The sequence below is a fragment of the Polypterus senegalus genome, chromosome 1 (genome assembly GCF_016835505.1).
Source record: "Polypterus senegalus isolate Bchr_013 chromosome 1, ASM1683550v1, whole genome shotgun sequence".
NCBI classification, from domain to species: Eukaryota; Metazoa; Chordata; class Cladistia; order Polypteriformes; family Polypteridae; genus Polypterus; species Polypterus senegalus.
Window position 1 is genome coordinate 122,851,706 of NC_053154.1, and position 10,842 is coordinate 122,862,547.

The 10,842-nt window shown below is 38.6% G+C and overlaps 1 protein-coding gene across 1 annotated transcript in view; it reads right to left on the bottom strand.

Annotated features, from left to right (window-relative positions):
- The window catches only part of gmps (guanine monophosphate synthase), a 114,041-nt gene that overhangs the window by 2,820 nt on the left and 100,379 nt on the right, over nt 1–10,842 (bottom strand). Inside the window, exons 14-15 of the mRNA XM_039757386.1 lie at nt 4,726–4,856; nt 543–715 (exon numbers count right to left, since the gene is read on the bottom strand). Coding sequence (XP_039613320.1) covers nt 543–715; nt 4,726–4,856 — 304 coding nt within the window. The remainder of the gene's footprint in view (nt 1–542; nt 716–4,725; nt 4,857–10,842) is intronic.

The window sequence follows — 10,842 nt, forward strand, 5'->3', positions numbered from 1 at the left end:
ACTCAGCTAGTCAAAGCCAATAACCTTTAATTCATAAAATTTTAAACGGCTCAGACATTACATCACAATAATGTATCATAATATGAACGCAGAAGGAGGACATCTGTGGAACTATAGACACAAAACTTGAAAGCGAGACATACAGCACACAGTCTTGCTGAGGAGCTAGCCAAGATTTTATGTTTTCATGGTAATAATAATAATAAAAAATGGACTATGGGACTCCAGTAACACAGATTTCATTTGCATCTTCACCATGGTAAGAAGCCACCTGAGCATAACCATACAGTAAAATGGTTCCATCATAGTGGGTGTTCTCCAGTGCCAGACTGTTACCAGGCTATGCATATCAATAAGCAAAACTGTATAAAATACATTTCATTAGACAGTTTGCTATTAGTTTTCACTGAATGTTAAATAGCAGGCCTTTGTGAATAACTTGACCTTTAATGTAGAAAATATTTTAAGATACGCTCCAATAAAATGTTCAAAATTCAAAAACATAAATTGAAGATTGAAGAAAATAAATCAAAAACATGCACCTCTTCTGGTATTTGGTTCCCTGGAGTTGCTGGAATGCCTGTCATAAAATCACTAGTGATAAAGGTTCGGATAACAACAGATCTTCGGCAGGAAGGCTGTTTTTGCAGTGGATCCCGGTCAAAATGTAGAGGGGTCAGAATAACAGGCATTTGACTAATTTTGCTAGAGTAACCTTATTTAAAAAAAGAACAGAAAAAACTGTCAGATAATAAAATACCACTGCTAACATAGTTATAAAATGTGGCACTTTTTCATCTTTAAAATTCTGTTATGTTCTGGATTACATTTATACCTCACAGAGAACATTTTGCATTAATCCTGCAAAATTGTAACAAATAGGGTGCATCACAATAAACATATTATAAAAATGCATTCTACCAAAATTTGGACAGAAGAAATACCTCACTAATACTATGCCGTAAAGGTTGCTGTTTTACAGAAAGTGGTAAAAAAAAAAAATCTACAGAAAATAAATGTTAGTAACTATAAATCAGCTTTACCACTACTGTATTTCTACATCAACAATAGCTTTCCTAAATATTTGACTAAACCTACAGAACAACACAGAAAATGCTAATTTTCAAAATATATCCGAGTTTTGAAAGTCTGAACTACCAACTTATACTCACAAAATATGTTAATTTCTGTTACTACCTACTTACTTTTAGATACATGCAAACTTGAAGAAAACCATTCTCTAACCATTTGAGAATATTATTCTGCTCTTAATAACATTAGAGCTAGTGCAATTTCCCCACTAAATATATAGTACATATGCAATACATTCCTATTAATGGTTATACCCTGGTTGTTTCTCTCGATACCCTTTCATTTAAACCTGAAAAACACACTTCCACGTTGTGTTCACCCATTCATTTATTCATTACCAAACACAATGCAATTGAGGTTCAAGACAGCCTAAGTTTAAACTGCCTGTATCAGGTGCAAGGCAAATGCCTATTACAGAAAACGACCCAGTCAACTAACAGACACAGTTATGCATATTACCATCGCTTGCACACAGAGTTAGTCTGGAGTTACCAATTAACAAAAATCTTTCAATATGTAAGGACAATTGAATTAGCAGGGATGTGCTGGAAGCTGATTTAAATAAACTTTATACTAAAAAAAACTGGTGAGAATGCATAAACCAAACATTTTATTAATATTAATAGATGTGAATAAAACAGCTGTGGCATATTGTACCTACTGTATGCCACTTCCCTACTAATATTTTATGCTTGTTCTAAAAGTGTCAATAGTTAACAATTGGTGAGACCAGCCTTTAGTACTTGTATTAGGAGCATTGGCTAAACATTACTCTGCTAGATGGTGTACATGCACATGAATGCATAAGTTTCTTGTTGGTACATCTTTTGCAACAGCAATCTTCCTGCTTTGGTTAAATCTTCTGGCTCATGATCCCCATTTGCTTTAGAGCCAAAGAACTAGCAATTTGTCAAGGTCAATTTCTTCTAAACTACCAATTCATACATCTGTGCTTTGGTACATTAACCTCCCTAGCATTAGACTTTAGCATCACTCGGGCTGTGAAAATAGTGCTAAAAGCATTAGTAACAAGTGTGACTCGGGCACCTCTACAGACATGTCTCGCATAATCGTTAGACCTAATGATTACTCGGGTTGTAAAAATGTTATGCTCAAAGTATACATATACACAGAGTGCATCCAGAAAGTATCCACAGCGCATCACTTTGTCCACATTTTGTTATGTTACAGCCTTACTCCAAAATGGATTAAATTCATTTTTTTCCTCAGAATTCTACACACAACACCCCATAATGACAATGTGAAAAAAGTATACTTGAGGCTTTTGCAAATTTATTAAAAATAAAAAAACTGAGAAAGCACATGTACATAAGTATTCACAGCCTTTGCCATGAAGCTCAAAATTGAGCTCAGGTGCATCCTGTTTCCCCTGATTATCCTCGAGATGTTTCTGCAGCTTAATTGGAGTCCACCTGTGGTAAATTCAGTTGATTGGACATGATTTGGAAAGGCACACACCTGTCTATATAAGGTCCGTCAGTTGACAGTTCATGTCAGAGCACAAACCAAGTATGAAGTCAAAGGAATTGTCTGTAGACATCCGACGCAGGATTGTCTCGAGGCACAAATCTGGGGAAGGTTACAGAAACATTTCTCCTGCTTTGAAGGTCCCAATGAGCACAGTGGCCTCCATCATCCATAAGTGGAAGAAGTTCGAAACCTCCAGGACTCTTCCTAGAGCTGGCCGACCATCCAAACTGAGCGATCGGGGGAGAAGGGCCTTAGTCAGGGAGGTGACCAAAGAACCCGATGGTCACTCTGTCAGAGCTCCAGAGGTCCTCTGTGGAGAGAGGAGAACCTTCCAGAAGGACAACCATCTCTGCAGTAATCCACCAATCAGGTCTGTATGGTAGAGTGGCCAGATGGAAGCCACTCCTTAGTAAAAGGCACATGGAAGCCCGCCTGGAGTTTCCCAAAAGGCACCTGAAGGACTCTCGGACCATGAGAAACAAAATTTTCTGATCTGATGAGACAAAGATTGAACTCTTTGGTGTGAATGCCAGGTGTCACGTTTGGAGGAAACCAGGCACCGCTCATCACCAGGCCAATACCATCCCTACAGTGAAGCATGGTGGTGGCAGCATCATGCTGTGGGGATGTTTTTCAGCGGCAGGAACTGGGAGATTAGTCAGGATAAAGTGAAAGATGACTGCAGCAATTTACAGAGACATCCTGGATTAAAACCTACTCCAGAGCATTCTTGACCTCAGACTGGGGTGACGGTTCATCTTTCAGTAGGACAACGACCCTAAGCACACAGCCAAGATATCAACGGAGTGGCATCAGGACAACTCTGTGAATGTCCTTGAGTGGCCCAGCCAGAGATCAGACTTGAATCCGATTGAACATCTCTGGAGAGATATTAAAATGGCTGTGCACCGACACTTCCCATCCATCCTGATGGAGCTTGAGAGGTGCTGCAAAGAGGAATGGGCAAAACTGGCCAAGGATGTGTGTGCCAAGCTTGTGGCATCATATTCAAAAAGACGAGGCTGTAATTGCTGCCAAAGGAGTATCGACAAAGTACAGAGCAAAGGCTGTGAATACTTACGTACATGTGATTTCTCATTTTTTTATTTTTAACAAATTTTGCAAAAATCTCAAGTAAACTTTTTTCACGTTGTCATTATGGGGTGTTGTGTGTAGAATTCTGAGGAAAAAAATGAATTTAACCCATTTTGGAATAAGGCTGTAACAAAAAAAATAAACATAAAAAAAATGTGGAAAAAGTGATGTGCTGTGAATACTTTTTCGGATGCACTGTATACAGAAGTCAGTCTGTTTCAGTCATGTTGTGCATTTACGAACCTCTGTTCAGTGGACTTATATCCCATTTTGCTTGTACTTCTTGATGCCTGTTTTTATTTGACATTTCAGCTTGTCTTTTATTCATATTTTTTACTTTTTACTTTTATTCCTTCAGTTTTTTTCATCGTCTTATTTTCTAATCACTCCTTATCCAATAAACAACTCATTTTACATTTTATTAATTTATGAGGGAATTAATTAAAAGCATCTGCTTACAAAAGCAACACTGACACGCGTAAGCGCTGCTACTGTATGTTATGCCTGGCCACAAACAGACGCTAAATGTTTTGTTATTTCACACAGACCTGAATTGCTGCCAGAAGGTGGTCACTGGACACCAACAGCACTTCTGGGTGCCCTATAAAAAGAACCAGCTACCACTACTCCAGGCGGCAGAGTCGAGAGGAGGTGGACAAAGCTTGCTGAGAATGGAGTGGTGATGATGAAATAGAGAGGAAGAAAAAGAAACGGGGAGAAGAAAAGTGTGCTTTTGTGCCATGTTCTTGTATTTATTGTGCTGTGCAGGCAGGAAACGGGAATGCATTTCATATGAGGAAAAAGGATAATAAATAAATAAAAACATGTGTGTTGAACTTGTGTCCTGTGTCTTTCTGTGTTGGAGGTTGGGTGGCAGCTGCACCCTCTGCAGGCCACAATATACATATACACACACACACACACACAAACACACACAAACACATTAACACACATATACTCTCAACTACATCATTCAATTTTTTTCTCTGTGCAATTTTCAGCTTGTTTTACCAGAAATTTTAAATAAACATATATTTCGACTCTTACCAGACTCCCTGAGAATTGTGTGAGATACATAGTCTGCTTGTCTTAGAGTACTGAGGACCCCTGTTGTTAAAAAGGTTGGAGTGATGTCTGTCGGTGGCTCTTTTACTTGTGGTCCAAACACATAGACAACCCTGTCAATTAAATAAAGAAAAAACAGCATATTTGTAATAGTCTATCACAGCAGAATTATTTTATGTATAAGCAGGAGATTATGTATAACACTAGATTGGATTAAAGACATTGGAGTGTCTTGTATTTTAATAAAGCATTACAATAGCTGTTGACTAGAACCAACCATTAATGGTCATGAATAACCAACAGTAATAGTGAAGCAATACTGTCAAACTTAAAGAATAGAATGTAACTGCATCTATCCATTTTTTTAAGCCGTTTTTTGTTATAGAGTCAAATAATGCTAGCTTTTATGTCTTGATGTGAACAGATGACATATTTAATACCAGTACTGCTATTTATTATTATGGCAACTGTACAGTAGAGGGTAACATTTTAAAGTAGAATGTACATTTTCCAAAACCATCAGGCACTCCAATAAAGCAAATAGCCCAGTTCCAGTTGTTTTCCATTACAGAGAGGTGTTGGGATTTGTAAACCAACTGAAACTGACAAATCTGTGAATCCAGTCACACTAAATATTGTGGAAATTAATGTAATTCTTTCTGCTGTTTTTATTCTTTTTTCCCTGGTTGGGAGGCAAAAGGGTTGCTTTAAACTACACATAATGTCTTTCTATGACTTTCATCAATATGCATATGTAATAAATGCTAGTTTTTCATCTTTTATATTTTTTATCCCTTTCTGCATTAAAAAAGTGTTTTTCACAAAATAAAACAATTAAGAAATGGAGGTTCAAGTGTATATCAATTTGCAACCATAAGGACACTATAGCCTTGTTATGCATTATGGAGCCAGCAAAGCATCTACTCACTCTGCAGAGAAATGTAATGAGTGGTTCCAGAAACTTTTGGAAAAAATGCAACAAAGCATGAACTAGACTTAACCGAATTCCACCAGGGGATATTCCATGAAGCGAGCTTATAAAATCAAGTCTTAGTGAAGTATGCCTCAAATGAGACTCAGTCAGTTCTATGAGCTCAGTGTTTCTTGATAAGTCAAGATGGGCTTTGGCCACCCACAATTATGTACGCACTTGTCAGATAAAGCAGCCCTGATAAACGATCATCAATAACATTTATCAGGGCTCAAAAAGTACAGAGAATGGTAAAATATCTATAGATTGAGTACTTCTGACTTCAAAAACATGAAAGTGTGTTATGGGACAGCTTTCAAAAGAGAACAGTTTTATTTAATTGTCATAAAATACAACAAGTAACTGGTGGTCTTTTTAGCAACTCATCAAAAAGTAATATTGGATCTACTGCAACACAAAAGAACAAATGCATCTGCTGTTAAGAGTGAATGACAAGAACATTGTGGTTCTGAATTTGTGCATCACATAATTAAACATTAATGGCATTATACATACAGTATATAAAAAATGTAAATGTTAGTTTGTGAACATTATACTTAAACAAGTATTCAGTAACAATATGCTGTGCATTTGGCAGAAACTGACAATTGTACATTAGAAAATACTTTAGAATTACTACAATAAACAGTACATTTATATTCAAATATATACATCTTGCCACGCTTGGGTCACAGATTTGCACAGAGATACAAGAGTTTGTAGAAAACAGGAATTTTATTCAAACACTGCAAACAAACATTTGTTTCTTTTTCAAAAGCTTAAACGTGCTCCATGACAAGTCAGAGATGACTCTTCCGCTAGGAGCAAAGAATGTCAGAGAGACAAAGAGAGAGAGATAAAATCAAAACAATCAATTCCAAAACTGACAGGCGCTGCACAAGGCTTGTATTACGCGCGTTATAGCGCAAGTGAGAAGGGTAAGGAGCAATGTGAGGGTAGTCTGTGTTTCAGGGGTTTACCCAGGGGCGTCTGTATCTTCTTGGGGTGCGATGAGCCCTCCAGCTCACACTATATATATATATATATATATATATATATATATATATATATATATATATATATATATATATATATATATATATATATACACACATACATACACACACACACACAGGTGCTGGTCATAAAATTAGAATATCATGACAGTTAATTTATTTCAGTAATTCCATTCAAAAAGTGAAACTTGTATATTAGATTCATTCATGACACACAGACTGATGTATTTCAAATGTTTATTTCTTTTAATTTTGATGATTATAACTGACAACTAATGAAAGTATATATAAAATATATATATAATATATAAAATATACATTTAGCAACAAAAAGAAAGTTGCAGCTTCTGTTACTGGTGAAATGCCCCAGTGTCGCTCCTGCTGAAGGGATCTCCCTCATCAGAATGTCAGATTGGAAAATATAACTGCATTTATGCTGTGAATGATTTATATTTTACATATCCATTCATTCATTCAGGTTCCACTGCTTATGCAAAGCTGGGTCACCGGGATAGCAGTCTAAGCAATGAGGCTCATACATCCTTCTCCCCAGCCATACTCACCAACTCGTGCTGTGCGATTCCAAATCATTCACAGGGAATCTGGGACATATCATCCCAGCTGGTCAAGCCTGTAAACCCTCCACAGGGAGGTGTTCAAACCACCTTAACCAACAACAAAACTACCTCAATAGGCAACACTCAATGCATAGGATTAGAAACTCTACTTCAAGTCTCTCCTGGATGTCTGTGCATCTCACCCTTATCTCTAAGGGAAAGAGCAGCCACCCTGTGGAGTGGCCAAAGTATGCAAACTTTTGTTATTAGTATTTGGCGTTACCCCTTTTTGCAGGATTAATTGCAACTAAACACTTCTGGTAGGTCTTGACCAGTCCTGCACATTGGCTTGGAGGAATTTTAGTCAATTCTTCCATACAAAATTGCCTCAACTTAGAGATGTTTCTGGGTTTTCTCAAATTAACTGCATGCTTCAGATCCTTCCACACCATTTCCATTGGGCTAAGGTCAGGACTTTGACAGTTCAAAACCATTTTATTCTTTTTCAACCACTCTTTGGTAGAGCGATTTGTGTAATTGGGGTAGTTTTCTTCCTTCATGACCCAGTTTCTCTTGAGTTGTAGGCAACAGACAGATGTCCCAACATTTTCCTTTAGAATTCACGAATATAATTCAGAAATCGTTTTCCCGTCCACAACAGGAAGCTGTCCTGGCCAACACACAACAAAAAGGCCCAAAGCGGATACTACTACCACCACCACCACCACGTTTCACTGATGGGATGAGGTTTTCATGCTGGAATGCAGCGTTTTTCCTTTCTCCTAACATAACGCTTCTTATTTGAATCAAAAAGTTCTATTTTGGTCTCATCTGTCCATAAAACATAATGCCAGTAGCTTTCAGGCTTGTCTACATGCTCTTCATCAAACTGAAAACAAGGGAAATGTTGGTTTAGAAAGCAGTGGCTTTCTCCTTGCAACCCTACTTTGAATGGTTATTCAGTGTTCTCCTGATGCTGGACTCATTAATATTAACCAATGTGAGAGAGGCTTTCAGTTGGTTAAAAGTTACCCCTGGTTCTTTAGTAACCTCATGAACAGTCACACACCTTGCCCTTGGAATGATCTTTGCTAGTTAACCACTCCTGGGGAAAGTAACAATAGTCTTAAACTACCTCCATAGCAGCTTCTTCCTTGTAGCCTTTCCCAGCATGATGAGCATGTTTGGGGTCGGTATGTTGGAATACTGTCCTGCGGCCCAGTTTCCAATGGGAGAGGATCATGCTCTGCTTCAGTAAGTCACAGTACATGTTGGCATTCATGGTTTCCTCAATGAACTGTAGCTCCCTAGTGTAGGCAGCACTCATGTAGCCCCAAACCATGACACTCCCACCACCATGCTTGACTGTAGGCAAGACACACTTGTCTTTGTACTCCTCATCTGGTTGCAGCCACACACGCTTGACACCATCTGAACCAAATAAGTTTATCTTAGTCTCATCAGACCACAGGACATGGTTCCAGTAATCCATGTCCTTAGTCTGCTTGTCTTTAGCAAACTGTTAGTGGGCTTTCTTGTGCATCATCTTTAGAAGAAGTTTCCTTGTGTGACAATAGCCATGCAAACCAATTTGATGCAGTGTGTGACAAATGGTCCGAGCACTGACAGGCTGACCCCCCCGCCTCTTCAACCTCTGCAGCAATGCTAAAAGCACTCATACTGTAGATCTATTTTCAAAAGACAACCTCTGGATATGATGCTGAGCATGTGCACTCTACTTCTTTGATGGACCATGGCAAGGCCTGTTCTGAGTGGAACCTATCCTGTTAAACCGCTGTATGGTCTTCGCCACTGTGCTGCAGCTCAGTTTCAGGTTGTTGGCAATCTTCTTATAAGCTAGGCCATCTTTATGTAGAGCAACAATTCTTTTTTTCAGATCCTCTGAGAGTTCTTTGGCATGAGGTGCCATGTTGAACTTCCAGTGACCAGTATGAGAGGGTGTGACACACCTAACACACCTAATCCGCATTCACACCTGAAACCTTGTAACACTAACGAGTCACACAACACCAGAGAGGGATAATTCCTAACTGGGCACAATTTGGACATTTTTCACTTAGGGATGTACTCACCTTTGTAAGTTACTGTATGTCATATATATCATGAAGATCGTGCTCAGCGGTATACATTGGACAAGCTTCAAAAAGAATCGCAACACGTATACGGGAACACCGCAACGCCATCAGAAGAAAGGACCCACTATCATTGATCTATACGCACACTAAATCAACAGAACATATATTTAACTGGGACAATATACAAGTAAAATTCAAGGCAAGTACGTAAAGTGCCAGAGAGCTGGCCGAATCCTGGTTATCAAATCAGAACGCCATCAACAGACACTTGGACATAAATCCAGCATATGCAAACTTTATAAGAACATATTCATAATAAACAAGACTTCACACCCAATACCTCCCTCCCGACCACACTGACTTAGCCACAAACCCCCCGCCACCCACGTAATTTTTTGCTGTATATTGTCTTTGATTCTTGTAAGTCTAAGCATTATCCACTGATGAAGTATGATGAGTAATAATTTACTCTACTTTCAACAAAAAAAATAAAAGTGGTATGTCTTTCATTTCCTAGGAACATCTGAGTACTGCGGTGTTTACCAAACAAAGATTTTTAGTGAAGCTGTATTTAGTTGGATGAAATTAAATCAAATGTGGAAAAATGGCTGTGCAAAAATTTGGGTCCCCTTGTAATTTTGCTGATTTGAATGCATGTAACTGCTCAATACTGATTACTTGCAACACCAAACTTGTTGGATTAGCTCGTTAAGCCTTGAACTTGGTAGACAGGTGTGTCCAATCATAAGAAAAGGTATTTAAGGTGGTCAACTGGAAGATGAGCTTCCCTTTGACTCTCTTCTGAAGAGTGGCAGCATAGGATCCTCAAAGCAGCTCTCAAAAGATCTGAAAACAAAGATTGTTCAATTTCATGGTTTAGGAGAAGGCTACAAAAAAGCTGTCTCAGAGGTTTAAACTGTCAGTTTGAAATGTAAGGAATGTAATCAGGAAATGGAAGGTAAAACAGGCACAGTTGCTGTTAAACCCAGGTCTGGCAGGCCATGAAAAATACAGGCGCGGCATATGTGCAGGATTGTGAGAATGGTTACAGACAACTCAGAGATCACCTCCAAACACCTGCAAGAACATCTTGCTGCAGATGGTGTATCTGTACATCATTCTACTGTACAATTCAGTGCAATTTACACAAACAACACCTGTATCGCAGGGTGATGAGAAAGAAGCCATTTCTGTACTCACGCCACAAACAGAATCGCTTGTTGCATGCAAATGCTCATTAAGACAAGCCAGATTCATTTTGGAACAAAGTGCTTTGGACTGATGAGACAAAAAATGAGTTATTTGGTAATACAAAAAGCGCTTTGCATGGCAGAAGTAGTAAACCGCATTCCATGAAAAACACCTGCTACCTACTGTCAAACTGGGTGGAAGTTCCATCATGCTGTGGGGCTGGGTGGCTAGTTCAGGGACAGGGGCCCTTGTTAAAGTCAAGGGTTGGA